The sequence below is a fragment of the Megalobrama amblycephala genome, linkage group LG17 (assembly GCF_018812025.1).
Source record: "Megalobrama amblycephala isolate DHTTF-2021 linkage group LG17, ASM1881202v1, whole genome shotgun sequence".
In the NCBI taxonomy this organism is placed as follows: domain Eukaryota; kingdom Metazoa; phylum Chordata; class Actinopteri; order Cypriniformes; family Xenocyprididae; genus Megalobrama; species Megalobrama amblycephala.
Window position 1 is genome coordinate 4571054 of NC_063060.1, and position 14979 is coordinate 4586032.

At 37.9% G+C, this 14979-nt stretch overlaps 2 protein-coding genes across 4 annotated transcripts in view; both read left to right on the forward strand.

Annotated features, from left to right (window-relative positions):
• The window catches only part of gna11b (guanine nucleotide binding protein (G protein), alpha 11b (Gq class)), a 44016-nt gene extending 40471 nt beyond the window's left edge, over positions 1 to 3545 (forward strand). For both annotated transcript variants that reach the window (XM_048162222.1, XM_048162221.1), the window contains exons 6-7: positions 116 to 269; positions 994 to 3545. In XM_048162222.1, coding sequence (XP_048018179.1) covers positions 116 to 269; positions 994 to 1184 — 345 coding nt within the window. In that variant the 3' untranslated portion in view covers positions 1185 to 3545. The remainder of the gene's footprint in view (positions 1 to 115; positions 270 to 993) is intronic.
• A 4986-nt stretch (positions 3546 to 8531) lies between these two features.
• Positions 8532 to 14979, forward strand: part of chico — a 25838-nt gene continuing 19390 nt past the window's right edge. For both annotated transcript variants that reach the window (XM_048163034.1, XM_048163035.1), the window contains exon 1: positions 8532 to 9171. In XM_048163034.1, the coding sequence (XP_048018991.1) occupies positions 9145 to 9171 (27 nt within the window). In that variant the 5' untranslated portion in view covers positions 8532 to 9144. The remainder of the gene's footprint in view (positions 9172 to 14979) is intronic.

The window sequence follows — 14979 nt, forward strand, 5'->3', positions numbered from 1 at the left end:
AATTTTTTATTTTTATTTAGTTTTTTAATTTAGTAATTAAGTGTTTTGTCTGTCATAATTTTTTCATTGTGCATTTTTAGATATATAATGATCCATTCTTTGTGTCTGTGTTCAGAATCGTATGGAGGAGAGCAAGGCTCTGTTCAGGACGATAATCACATATCCATGGTTCCAAAACTCCTCTGTCATCCTCTTCCTCAACAAGAAGGACCTGCTGGAGGAGAAGATCTCTTACTCCCACCTGGTCGACTATTTCCCAGAGTTTGATGGTTTGTATTCTTCCTGTCGAACCATGTTTTTCATGTAGCCAGATTTTGGATGAAATACATATTACAAAATCACTAATCACAGTAGTTGTTTTTACGGTCCTGGAAAACCTGGAAATATCAGGGAATTTGTGATTTCCCGGCCTAAAAAAGTCATGTAAATTAATAAAATCTTAAAAGGTCATGGAAATTGTTATTTTCAGCACATTTTATAAACAATACACTTCCATTCAAAAGTTTGGGGTAAATATCTTTTTTTTTTTTTTTTCTTTTTTTTAAGAAATTAATACTTTTATTCAGCAAGGACGCATTAAATTCATCAAATGTGGCAGTAAAGACATTTATAATGTTACAAAATCTTTAAATGTTGTTTTTTTGAAGTTTCTATTCATCAAATAAACCTGAAGAAAAGATCACGGTTTCCACAAAAATATTAAGCAGCACAATTGTTTTCAACATTGATAATAACCAGAAATGTATCTATGAAATCAATAAAAAAAATTCAATAAAATCATTAAAGCATTTATTAAATAGAAATCTTTTGTAACATTATAAATGCCTTCACTGTAATTTTTGATCAATTTAATGCATTTAATCTCTCTTTTTTTATTCTTACCACAAATGTTTGAATGGTATCAAAAATGTTAAAATGGTTGGTTTGGATCAAGGTGAAGAACTCCTCCAGTTCTCCTGAAGTGTTTAACTCCATGTACACGTTGTTTTGTAGGTCCCCAGAGGGACGCCCAGGCTGCACGGGAGTTCATCCTGAAGATGTTTGTGGATCTGAACCCTGACAGCGACAAGATCATCTACTCGCATTTCACCTGCGCCACCGACACGGAGAACATCCGCTTCGTGTTCGCGGCGGTGAAAGACACCATCCTGCAGCTAAACCTGAAGGAATACAACCTGGTGTGAGACGTGCGACGAGTCCAACACCGCTCACACGAATCAGCATAGAACAGGCACCCACAGAGCGTGCGCACACCTACGTCCACACACACAACACACACACACACACATACATACACACACACACACACACACATGCATCATGTACACAGTCAGAAACACACGGTTCTTTTGATTTCTCTTTCCCAGCTTCCAGAGTTCTTCTCTTTCTGTCCAGTGGAATCGTAACGGACGTGTCCTGCTCATCGTTTATTTTTTATTTGTTTGCCAAAGTCTGTCCGCTCAGCACCGGCAGCTCTCGTCAAAGGCCTCTTTCCCTTTTATCAAATTTGACCACCAAAACGTGGCTTGGATTTGACAAAGGGCGTTAGACTCCGACTCGCCACACCCAACGTTTGCGTATTTCAAGAAAATGTTGGATTGGCGGAGCTACAATGAGAATGATCTGTGATGCGCTGGCCTGAAAAACTGGAAGTGACGTTCCTTCCTCTTCCTGTACTGTCACTCGCTCCAATCACGTCATCTGCTCCGAGAGCTTCTCGGGAATTCTGCCTGGATGAATGGAAAAATGTGGTGTTCACAGCCCTGCAAAAAGACAAAAACGACAAAAAAATTAATAAAAATCACAACATATTTACATACTTGTACATGGACACATGGACTAGTGCTGTGGTGCCAGAAGTTCCGAAACGGATCCATTGGATCCTTCTAGAATTCCGAGGATTCCGGCGGATTCTAGAATCCAGTGGATTCCAGCGGGTTCCACTGGTGGTGTGGAGAACCTTTCACTCGCAGAGATGATTCTCTCGACGAGGCTAGTCTTCAACTCGCATCGATGAATGTAAACTTCATGTGAGAGCATCGCAAATGCAAAAAAAAAAAATCAACAAAAAATCTGAAAAAAAAAAAATGATAATGAACGAAAATAGTGTAAGAATGCCTATATAAGCAAAAAGCACGCGAGGGAGAGATGAAAAGAAATAAATCTGTGTATATTGCTGAGATGATCATTTTAAAAACTTTTTAATGATAGGTAACTATAGCTACTTCTACTGCTACAGAATATAAAGTAAATTATAACAGCAGTCGAATTAATGATGGGTAAGAGACAGCGTTAAGGATTTTTAAATGTGCGCGAAACAGGATTATACACATACGATAGGTATTGTTCCACATTTAGAGTTGAAAATGATTGCATTGCTTCCTTCCCCCATGGTTATCTTTTATCTTCCTTCCCGGTTTCGTTTTAACCTCGCGATCTAATAAATTAGTGCGCGATTATCTTCTTTTTTTTTTCGCTCACGAACAGATACTTTATCAATTCAGAATCCGGGCCGTAGACTCGCGGGTATCGTCGTCATCCAGCGGCCCAGATGCACACAATCCATTATTTGTTTATGTAGTTTTTTTATTGACATAGCGTAAATTTTTCGGTCAACAATTTCATGAATTTCGAAACGAAATTCCGGTGGGAACATGGGAGGACGAGGGTGGGGGGACAGGAAAGCATTCATGCGCTGAAGTTAAATGATTGTGTATATTTATATTTGTAAATACGTATACACATTATTGCTTATGTACAAAACGTCTGTGGTACACTATCTTTGGCAAAAAAAAAGAGAAAAAAAATCACTTTTTCGTAATTGTGTACGGTTCTGTTGGTTTTCTTATGAATTACAATATTATTGATACTGTGATTCTTCGTTTTAATTTTTGATTTTTCTTTTTTTTTTGGTCACTATGAATACGTCAAATGATATACACATAGCTGTACATGATGGTAACGTGTGGAGGACGAATGTGGTTTTAAAAAACAACGCGCGCGGTTATGATGAGCAATAGTCTGAGAAAACCTAGAGCGTTTGGAAACATCGGAGAGGGATGGCGAAACGGCCTTCTCTACAGTGTGAATGTTATATGAGATAAAAATAAAAAATATGATTTTTAAGCAAAAGAAAAGATTAATTAAATAAAGAACATTTTATTTATATAATTTATGGACCAGATCTGAAGTTGTTGATAATTTGAATTCTATTGTTTCCTCTTTCCTATTTGAAGCACTCCCATGTTATGAGACAGAAATAGGAGACTAGTGTCTGTACTGCTGTATAAACCTCCGTTATGGATAAAATGATCAGCTTTTTTGTTTTAATTTTCTTTTTTTTTTTTCCCAAGCACACAATATATTGTACTATAAATATATTTCCCTAACCACACTTTTCACTTTCCTCCAGATTTTTTTTTTTTTTTTTTTTTAATTGTTTAATTTCCAAATGATGTTTAGGTGAAGTGCTTAAAAACAAACATAGGAAATGTACCATATGAAAATAGACAGCTTTTTATCTGTGATTGAAGATCTATTTGGTTGACGCTTGCAAGTAGTGACTTTCTTTCAATTACGATTTTCTTTGAATTTCTTTCTAAATTCACAGCTTGTTTCCTTCATTGTGTATGTGATGCACAGATAGAAAAAAAAAGTGTTATTTTACAGTTGATATTTTATACAGGTGATGTTTCATTCATTTTCATCAAGGGCTACGAAAAACATGCCACATGAAAACCAGAAGCAATTGGTCACAGCCCAAAGTGTGGTTCGGTACCAAGAGAAACTTCTCTTTAGTTGTACGTGATCGATTTAAGCAGATTCAGAAATGCACCCATTCCACCAAATACTCATGCATTATTCATTATTTTATCACTTTTGCTGCCATGCATCCGAGTTCGTCACTTGCCACGGTCATACTAGAGAAGCATTCCCAAACGCTTTCTTGATGGATATAAAACCTGATGTGATATTTGTAAACGGAACCCGTGTAATTCAGTGTTTAAGTGGGGTTTGGAAACGTCACACCATTTTGTAAATCTTGCAGTGTTTTCTTAACTGTTTGTAGTGAGTTAGATTTGAAGACACTGAAGCAAATCGTGGCCATTGAGCACTTAATCATCTAAAATACCATCATATTGACACTCGTCTTACTCTGAAGTGTTCTAATGGATCTTGCGCCGTGACAGATTGAGGCTGTCTACACTAGAGGAGACAAAGCGACCGTTGCAAATCCAATGCATGAATTTATCATGTCGCGCCACGCTGCATCCAGCTGCACCCTGTTAAACTAATGCGTTTTCATTATAAACGGCATAACTTTTGCTACGTTTACGCCTGGCATCTACACTACTCCTGAGTTTTTAACCCTCAAAAACGGAGAATTTTGGACTCCATTTTATTTTAAAAACTTAGACCAGTGGTCTCCAACTCAATTCCTGGAGGGCCACAGCTCTGCACAGTTTTGCTCCAACCCTAATCAAACACACCTGATCCAGCTAATCAAAGTCTTCAGGATTACTAGAAACTTTCAAACAGGTGTGAGTTGGAGCTGGTTGGAGCTAAACTGTGCAGAGCTGTGGCCCTCCAGGAACAAAGGCGTGGCCAGGGTTGCCAGGTTTTCACAACAAAACCCACCCAATTGCTTCTCAAAACTAGCCCAGTCGCATTTCAGGGGTGTCCCCGGTAAAAATCATGTTCCAGGGGTAAATTCCACGTTTTTGGCGGGGTTCCTCTGGTAACATTTGCATTCCACAGGGCTAAATATCATGATATTTGAGGTCGCTTCAACACGCGGACATGAAAAACAACCCGCGGCAACGGTGTTAAAGTAGCCCGTTTCCATGGGAAAACTGCGGAATTGGCAACACTAGGCATGGCATGCTCCCTGATTGGGTCTTCTGGATCATTGTGTATCCTTTCCTGATTCGTCAAGCCCCTATCATATGACCATTATGCTACCGTAAGATGTCAATATGATCAGCCTCAACAACCGTGTAAACAATAACATGGAGATGGCGGCCATTAGAATAATTGTATGCGCATGCCCAGTGTGCATGATTAGTCATGTGACATGCATTTTCGGTCTTGTAGCGTTTACGGAGATCTTTTCACAAACCCCGGTACGGACGAGGATCGTTTTCATTTCAAAACGCCGTGTTAAAACGAAAACGCACTAGTGTGGACAGCCCCAGTGTAGACAGCATCACTTTTTATAATGGGTTCTATTTGCTTTTGTCACACCGCTTGCATCTGGTGTAGACGCAGCGTCAGTTTACTGCGGCTGTCGAAATTATGGCTCTGCTCACTATGAGAATGTGTTGCTTTGTTGTATCTGCGGTTCGAAAGCCTTCGATTGTAAGAAGGGGATGTTATTCGGCATAGCTTTGATTGTTCCGGATGCACTTTTTTGTTTTTTTGTGCCACAAAGCAAATGCCTAGAAACGCTTTGAGCCGCAGGGCGACCGTTCGAGCTACACATATCTATAAATGTGCCAGTTCCTGAAGTCTCGTTTTTTTGACGTTCCCTCAAGAACCTCTACCTCTGTGAACCGTGTGGTGTTTTTTGGGCATTTTAGGATTGGTAGTCATGTGACAAGCACACTTCTTTTGTCAGTAGGGCACAGTCGATGAGGTTTGGAGGCAAAACTTTTTGTTTATTGGATCCTGCCAATGACCTGCATGTATTTTGTTTGTTTCGTACACTGAACACAGCAGTAAATCAAAACCTTCCTCAGGTCTTTCTTTGGCCAACTTCCTAATTGTCCAGCGAGTGGTAAATGAAAAATAGCATCCGTCCCGCTGTTGGCAAGAGAATTGTCCGCCTGCTGCTTTTTATTTCGGTTCCAAAGTGGACAGGTGAATAGACATATCTGTTCTGAAGGCTTTGGCTGTTCTCAAAGGCATCTGGTCACCAATACTGTACACAAATGCATAAACGTAGATGTTTGACCAACGCACTGCAAACATGTCGTCTTGTTGATACCGCATTGCTCTAGCAACACTCAGTACTCAAGAGGGTGCTAGAGTTTCCTTCAAATATCTGTGCCATTAAACCAGATGTTATTATTGCTGAAAAGGATATTTGGCTGTAGAGGTTGCTATTGTTCGAACCAAATTCTCAGTATTCGCTCCATTTCAGAGACTCAAAAATGAATCTTATGCATTCCTCTTAGAGCTTTCTCTAGTGTGTAGGCACCTAAAGATGAATCCATGATGGTTATTATTTGATTCAGTGATTCATTGTGATGGAATGAACATATGAATCTTGTTGGATGCTTCTTTTGTTGACATCGAGTCAGATTTGCTGCCCCATCGCAGTTATTTCCATATTCCAAGTATGTTTACTGGTACGGTTAGATGCATCTGTGTGGTGGACGGTCACATGGTTGAAGTTCTGACCCAGTGAAAGAGTCATAAAAATTCGATTTCGTCCCCTGCTCTTTTATTGGAATACATTACCTGAAAGCTGTTATGTCCAGGACCACTTTAATATTTTCTCTTTCTGTTAACAGGACGATCATGTACATTTTATTTGGGTTTTCTCTCTCATTTTTTCTCTGCTTCTTTTTGCCCTTTTATTTTGTAATTATACCAAATGTAAATGTTGTATAATATTGTGCGTGCCAATCCCCTTCTCTGAGACTGACTCATAACAAGTGCCAATTGTTGTCCAATACATGCGGACTGTGAAATTAGACATGGTCCCCTTTTAAAATGAGTAAAACACTAAATAAGAGAGTAAACGGATTTACTTTGTATTTAAGTTAGAAGATAAACTGCTGTTTTTTTTTTTTTTTCTTTTTTTCTGTTTTTTTTTTTTTTTTTAAAGGAATTGTAATTATTAAAGCATGTGCTCTTTGTCCAGGTGGGAGTTTTGGGCTCAGACAAACATCGAAATCCTCAAGACGAGGAAACATAGTGGAAATTTATTTTACGACATTCTCGCCATATTTTGTTGTTGTTGTTGTTTTTATTTGTATTTGTTTCATTTCAACCACTGTTGCCTGAACCTCATTCAAACATGGAAATGATTTTCATAACCGCCTTCTAAAAAAAGAAAAATTATAAAGTATCTGTTTTAAATTTAAATAAATTTGTTCCTATACTTGCTGATTGTCTTGTAACTTGTTTTCTTTGCAGTGCCTGAAATCGTGACATGTTAAAAATCTTCAGATTGCTGCTTTTCAAAATGTGTGAAGTGGAAGTAAATATTTTTCTGTTTTATCTGCATTATAAATTCAACACAGAAGTCTATTATTTCCTTTATTTTGCCAAATATGGTTGGGTCTTTTGTCCAGAAGGGGGCACACAGAGATTGCATAGAGGAAAATTCCCTACCAGCTAAAGTATCTAAAACTTAAAAACACACATTGTAGGGGGAATTACATGCATTTACGACTGTTTTAATCAGTGATGTAATTCATTATTTATAATGTGCTTGATCAATTGGTTTGTTTTTAAAAGTTGTTTAATATGCATTAAGCAGTTTTTGTAGCTAATAAACCCAATGGCAAAAATATAAATGATGAGACCCAGGCAAAATGCTTTTTTTTTTTTTTTTTTTTTTTTTTTTTTTTTTTTTATTTCATCATAATATTGTTCTTTGCATTATTATATTATATTATATTATATTATATTATAAATCACAAGATGCCGTCTTTAATACTCAAGGAATATTTCTGGTCTTCGAGATATTAATAAATAACATGTTCACTACAGTGGAAATGGTCCCATGGGTGCAGTTGCCTGTGTTGCAGGTTGGAGTCGCTGTGCACTGACCGGGAACAAAAGCAGCACAATTCCAACACCTTCCACCGACAGACACACTTCCGGTGTTACTGTTATTTCATCCATTTGACATCTTAAAATGGGCCTACTGAGCGCCACCTTAAATCCCGCATGCGAACGCACTAAGGTACAAATCCTACTATGATAAAGGCTTGTCTTATGAATATTAATGACGCAACATGGCGTTCGCCCGGCAGACCTGTCTGATTGGCTGCAGAGCAAACGCTACTGTTTTATTTTTTATTTTATTATTTAACAATATCAATATTCAAAACAAACCCTACTTTTGTAAACAGTACCAAACGGGTCTCGTTATAAAATGTGCTCTAGATATAGAAAAAAATGCTTCAGAAGTCAAATAATGAATACAAATAGATTTAAAAAAAAAAAATAAGGAATCACATTCCTGAAATAAATATTAATAAAATATGAATAATTAAATTGTTACTGTAAAACACCACAAATTTATTTTGAGATATTAGGTAGGTGTCACTGTGTATTTTTGTCACCGTGTAAATTTGTGTTGCCAAAAGAGTGCACAATAAAACACAATAAAGCTACTTTATTGAACTTTTCGCAATTGTGGAAGGTTAAATAATACATTTGAATTTAGTATCGAATACCCTGGAACAAGCCAGACCACTCACTGAATATTAATTAGATGACGTAAACATACGCTCCCGGAAGGTTACCAGGCAACGTGAGCACGGTGTAATTAATATTCATGAGTAAAGCCTTCCCCGTAGTAGAATCTGTAATTTGGCGTCTTGCATCACATGAGTCTGTACATACGAGTCCTGAAGCGGCGGAACTACGAGGCATGATTTTCCGAGCACAGGCAGCTCTTTCACCGCTCATAGAGAGATACACGCAAGACTAGCGTACAGACGACCAGTTTTAGACGTTTTTTCCTTCTTTTCAAACGCATTCTGCTAATTTTCTCCAATATAAACGCATCTATTAGCTTTAGCCAGGTAGCTTGTAGCTGGAAATTGGGCAAGTATGATCAGCCTGGCAGTGGATTAATCGCTGAAATTGGCCTATTCCAACAGAAGATTCATTTTTCGTTTGTGAAACCGCAATGTCACACACTGTAGTAAAGATAACCTGTTGTTTTTGTTATTCTAAAGGCAGAGCTATCTGAAGTTGATGTAGGTTTTGCAAAGCTGAACAACAAAATCCAGGAAAACTGGAGATCATAGCCAGGAAATCTGTTCAGGAGACCAGACTAAAGACCTTTCTACCTTCAAACTGATCAGTTTAGACCAAAACGAGACCGAACAAAGAAGACGTCCATCCAAAGGCTTTTCATATCATCTACAGAGAAAGAATAAAGCACAAAAACAGGCTGATATGATGTTTCCACAAGCCAGGCACTCGGTAAGTGTCTCATTCTCCTTCATTCATGCTGATTGTCACACAGCAGCTGTTATGGACATTGTATTGCTTTCATATTGATGTAACAGAGAAAGTACCGTGTAATTACCATTTTATTTGTTTGTACATGGTACTATAATGTTTTGTGGACATGAGCCCTGATTATACCATGGTAATACCATGTTGCACAAGTGGTTTTTGGCGTCTAAAATGGCAATATCATGTTTTTTTGTTTGTTTTGTTTTTTTTTTGTTATGTCCACTTAGTACTATGGTAAAGTTCTGTTATCATTTGGTAATAACATAGTACTTTCAGATTTAGATTTTTATTCACAAGAGACAATAATGATGTACAATTTTAATGCTCTTTTGTTTGTAGTATGATATAGAGCTAGTAAGTCCACCTAATGCAATTTTTTTTTTTTTTTTTTTTTTTTTTTTTTGACTATTGAGCCAGTGTGAGTTTTAAAAATGTGCTCAGTTTCTCATTGTCTAGTCTGTATCCTTCCTCCTGCAAAAATTAGTATCCATTAACTAATGTTTATCAATTACGTGTTGTTAATTCCAGTGGAAAATATCAATCCATACAAGATTATTCACCTTAATTTGGATGAAAGTTCACCCCAGAGTCATGTCTTTGTGTATTTTTCCATGTTAAATAGATGAAAAGATTGCAGTGGCTCCTTAATGTTTTGTTTTCTTGATCGTTGGCGGTTTTTATTCACGGTTTGGTTTTTATCTCATGATTCAGACGTCAGGTTTCCAGGTAGCATGTCAAAATGAAAGCTCAAAATGATTTCTGAATGTATTCTGGTTCAGGTAGGGTCGGAGATGCTTGTTTGCACACCAGTTGCCTGGTTCCCTCCCTGTAGAGGCTTAATTGTGTCGTTTCCATGAATTGTTCCTGTGCACACAGTGGGCAGCTTGTGTTAATGAGTCCCCAGTCATTATTTTGTTTGCACTCAAGCCTAATTGCCTTTTCCCCCGTGCATACAGGCATATGTGAACACACAAACACGAGGACGCTAAATGAAAACCACACAAATGGATGGATTTGGAGGTTTCTGTAATTGAGGCCTTTTTGTTAATTCAGAGAGTAGAATTTAGGAGAACATTTCAGTGTTCAGCAAACTTGAGATGTCTGCGAGGAAGTGAACGAGACGTTCTGACACTTGAACCGATTGAAATTTGAGCCCGAGCAGTGTCCTGAATCGATTCCTGATTCCGGTATTTCATATTTTATTTTGAAGCATGTTAGTGATGGTGTTTTCAGTTGGTATTGATATAGTGTAGGTCTCTGCCTTATAGTTTCATGAAGTGACAATTAAAACTACAACGTCTTCAGGCCCTTGTCCAGAAACCCTAAAGGAATCTGAGGGTACGTTAGGGCTGCACGACTATGACAAAAATCATAATTGTCGATTATTCCCTTGAAATTGTAATTGCGATTTATTAATTGCGATTATCACAGTTACATTGAATGATGTTTTGAATAGCTTTATACCATTGTTTGAAGCAACTGCATGCCATATTTTTATGTGAAAATAAAAAATAAGCCGAAAACACTTCCTGAATTTTTTTTATTGCTTTTCTATAGCATTAAGCCTCAAAAGTCAATTGTCGATTTGTTTGGTTAAACATATGCATATGTAATAATAAAAGGGACTTTCGCACCATGTTGTTTTAGAAACTTGGTTATAGGGACTAGCCACCAGGGTGGTTCCCCGAGAGATAATGCTCCCCTATGGCCATTTTCCTGGTTTCATTCGCACCGCCAGTAGGAACTCTGAAGTGATGTAAACTGCGCTTGTTGTTGTGACTTTTGTTTTGACGGCGTGGTGGAATTTTCAGCCAGAGCCTGAGCACACAGTGCTCACATTCTCTGTCTTCATTAGTTTACGATCTGTTTAACAGTCCTGTCTAATACGTTATTACAAAGAAAGTAGACAGTATATGAAAAAGTATTAGCTTTTGCCGTGTGGTTGACGCCCAGTGATGCTAGCTGAGCAGAAATATAATCATGTTTTGCTTGGTCCGCTCAAAGTCGCTCTGGATTTTCTTCTTAGCGTCAGGTTGAGAGGTCCATCTATCACTGTTTTCCATGTTTGTAGAGTTAGTTCATGGAGTAAATATATAGGCTGTGGACACTGCTTTTTAAAAATGATGGGTACTGGTGTTTCGCATGTTTGACCAGATCAGTGTGTACACACTTACATCACTGGTAGTTCCTTTTGTGCTCGCTTAGACCTTTTACACTCTGAAGTAGTCGTGATTCGAACGATCACAAAATGGTGGCATCCGTAATCGTAACCGCGATTAGAAATTCGATTAATTGTGCAGCCCTAGGGAATGTTTACATGACCATGATTTACTAAATATGGAAAAGTTTTTCCTTTGCTTTTTTTGCGTACAGACAACAGCATTTGTCAAAATGATCCTTGTTCACACATAACTAAAACGCTGTATTATTCATGGCTGGCCCGTAGTTGGCGATGTCACTTTGTAAAGAAACACTACGCACCTATAGACTGAACACGTATTACACATGTGCGTGACGTTAGAGCTGGGCGATATATCGCATGCGATTGTCACACGCATTTCGTCAGTAAAGCCGGTTCCCTGATTACCGCTAAATCGGCATCACCTGCTTTCAAATGGAGCGGCATTTAATAGACAGAGCCGTAGATCACTGACAAGCGACGCAATATCGCGTTCATTATCGAAGGCGATTCATCTGCGATAATGAACGCGATATTGCGTCGCTTGTAGGTGATCTACGGTTCTGTCTATTAAATGCCGCTCCATTTGAAAGCAGGTGATGGCGATTTAGCGGCAATCAGGGAACCGGCTTTACTGACGAAATGCGCGTGACAATCACATGCGATATATCGCCCAGCCCTACGTGACGTCACAGTTTTCAAGATATGACACCATTTCTTTAGGGATTATTTTGTTGTTGTTGATTACAAGGCTCTAGTGTCTTAAAATAACAGATTAATACATCAACAGCGAAAACTGACCACTTTAAAGACTTTATGTTGACATGTCTTATTGCTGCTGATGAATTCTTAAGTACACTGACCAAACTTTGGTCTTAAACCTCAGAAATTTCAGCAGAAGTGGGAATTAGGTGGAGATTAACTTGCGGGATCCCAAATCATGGATTAGGAGTTACAGCTGACTGCTCCGTTTAATCTTAGCCTCAAAGATTTACTGTGTTCTTTGGTATTTGGGATCTTTGGGATCAGTTTGACTTATCAAACCTCTGAAGTTACTTATCGACTTTTGGTCGATAGATTTGATAATTGTTTCGGGACAAATCCTTCACAGAGCTAGGAAATTTTTTGAAAGGGAAGGATATTTTGCTGCAAACAGTGGAACTTGTTCTCACAGTCAGGACTGAGAAAGATTCTTCTTTTAAAAAAGTAGAAAACACTTAATTCTAAATGAAACATGTGTGACACTCTTTCTCTTAATCCAATTGATGGTCCTTTTCGGCTTGTTTGTGTTAATAAGTCAGGCCCAGTGGATTATGGTTAAGGATTACTGCTTCAGCTTTGTTTGGTGACCATAAGAAGCTATTCGTCAGATTCTGATGACCGTCGTCTTCCTCTCTCCATCTGAACTCTTGAACTCTGTGCTCACTGGAGATAATGGACAAAACCAAACTCCACTTCTCTGAGCAGCCGTCTTGTGCTGAGATAACACACTGATCTTTTGAGCTCCTGTGTTGATGTCATTGTTTTGGTCGTAGGAACATTTAGAAAAGCATTTTTTCTTTCTTATAAAGTTTAAAAACTTAAGCTTCCAGTTGACCCTTTTCACATTTCTGGGGTTCTCAGAACCGGAAGTCATCATAGTTGGGTAAACTTATATAGCGATGAATGGCCGATGACAGCATGTAATTTTTGTGTTTCCATTTGCTCCAATAGCAAAAGAAAAAAGTTAATGAAAGCGTTTTCGAGAACCAGTTCCAAATTTCCACGAATCAGGGATTCGATAAGACACGTGCATTTCGATTTCGTTTAACAATTCCTGTGTTCGCATTTTAATGTGATTTTAACAACTCAAGCGAAAGAAGACGCGAAAGAGAACGCAATTCGACACTAGCGCCCTGTTTTCGCACAGAAGGCCGTCTCTCATATAGTGCGCGGATACTGAATTGAGTTCTCTTTTGCATCTTCTTGCACTTGAACGGACACATACACACAAAATTATGTCAACATTTCTACATAAACATCGGATTTGTCTTAAGTGAACGTGAACAATTGAGGGAAGAAATGCATGTGTAACAGTATATTGGATCCGTGCATTCAGACTTAAAGTGACAGCAGCCTAATAAACCCGTTGCAGTCTGTCATTTGTTAATCAAAGAAGAAAAGAAAAAAAATCACTCTCTGATCTTGAATGAACAACTATTGTAACTTTAATAAGGATTAAGAAAACTATGCAATGTTTTTTTTTTTTTTTTTTTTTTTTTTTTTTTTTTTTTTACATTTGATTTCAATTTCTGTACCTGAACTTTGTTCAGTTTAGGCCTTTTCATTTGTGCTTTAATGCTTTTGTTAATTTATGTGTTCTTTTTTATTACTGAATGTTTACTTGTCTTTAATAATATTTGAAATTTATATTAGTTAGGCTAGTTGTTTTTGCTGTGGTATTTTTGTTAAAACCATAGGCAAAAGTTCCTCATGTAAGTGTTCTTAAGGCTGCTGATATCTAAATGTTTGACTTTTTTGCCTTATTGTAGAGCTGCACGATTCTGGATAAAATGAGAATCACGATTTTTTGATTTCAAATAGAGATCACAATTCTCCCAGAATTGAATGACTCATTAATAAATACTTGTTTCATTACTGGATGAATCAGTGTTTTTGAATGAATATTTTGAATGAATGATTCAATTACATACATTTTTTAACAGTCACTTGTCGCCACTTAGTGGCATAAGATGTAATTGATACAACTGTTATTTGAAGCACCAAGTTATTGCTCTATTTTATCGCTATTGTCTATCGCTATCGTAGACATCAGTGTTTATATTCTAACTTTAAACTTTTAACTCAGTACTTCTGTGATAATTTGATTATTTGTAGCACAGAAATAACTACTGTGTGGTTCAAAACTGCTCTCTCTGGATCAACGCAGCAGCACGAAAACAGATTTGAATATTCTGATATGATTTGTCAAAGGTTTAATAGACACGGGTGAATCGTTGCCAGTAATAAAATAAGATTGCGTGGGTGTTTGAATCTAGATCGCGATCTTTTTACGATTAATCATGCAGCTCTACCTTATTGGAATCGAGAAGAAGCAGAATCGGAATTACTAAAATTCAAACGATACCCAATCCAACTTTTTTTTGTTGTTGTTGTTGTTGTTGTTGTTGTTGTTGTACCTACTAGTACCGTAGTATCAGTGCATTTGACAACCTTACACACAGCAGTGTAAATTTGTTTTTGTTTGTTTTTTTGTCATTGACTGCCAAGGTAATTTATCACAAAGCTTTGTGGTTGCTGTGGTGTTCTGGGTGGTTTCTTGGGTGTTTCTGTGTGGTTTCTGTGGTCTTCGGGATGATTGCTTGGGTGTTGCTACGTGGTTGGTGTGGTGTTCCGGATGGCTGCTAGAATGTTGCTTTGTGGTTGCTGTGGTGTTCCAGGTGGTTGCTATGGTATTGCTATGGGGTTGCTGTGGTGTTCCGGATGGCTGCTAGAATGTTGCTTTGTGGTTGCTGTGGTGTTCCAGGTGGTTGCTAGGGTATTGCTATGGGGTTGCTGTGGTGTACCGGATGGCTGCTAGAATGTTGCTTTGT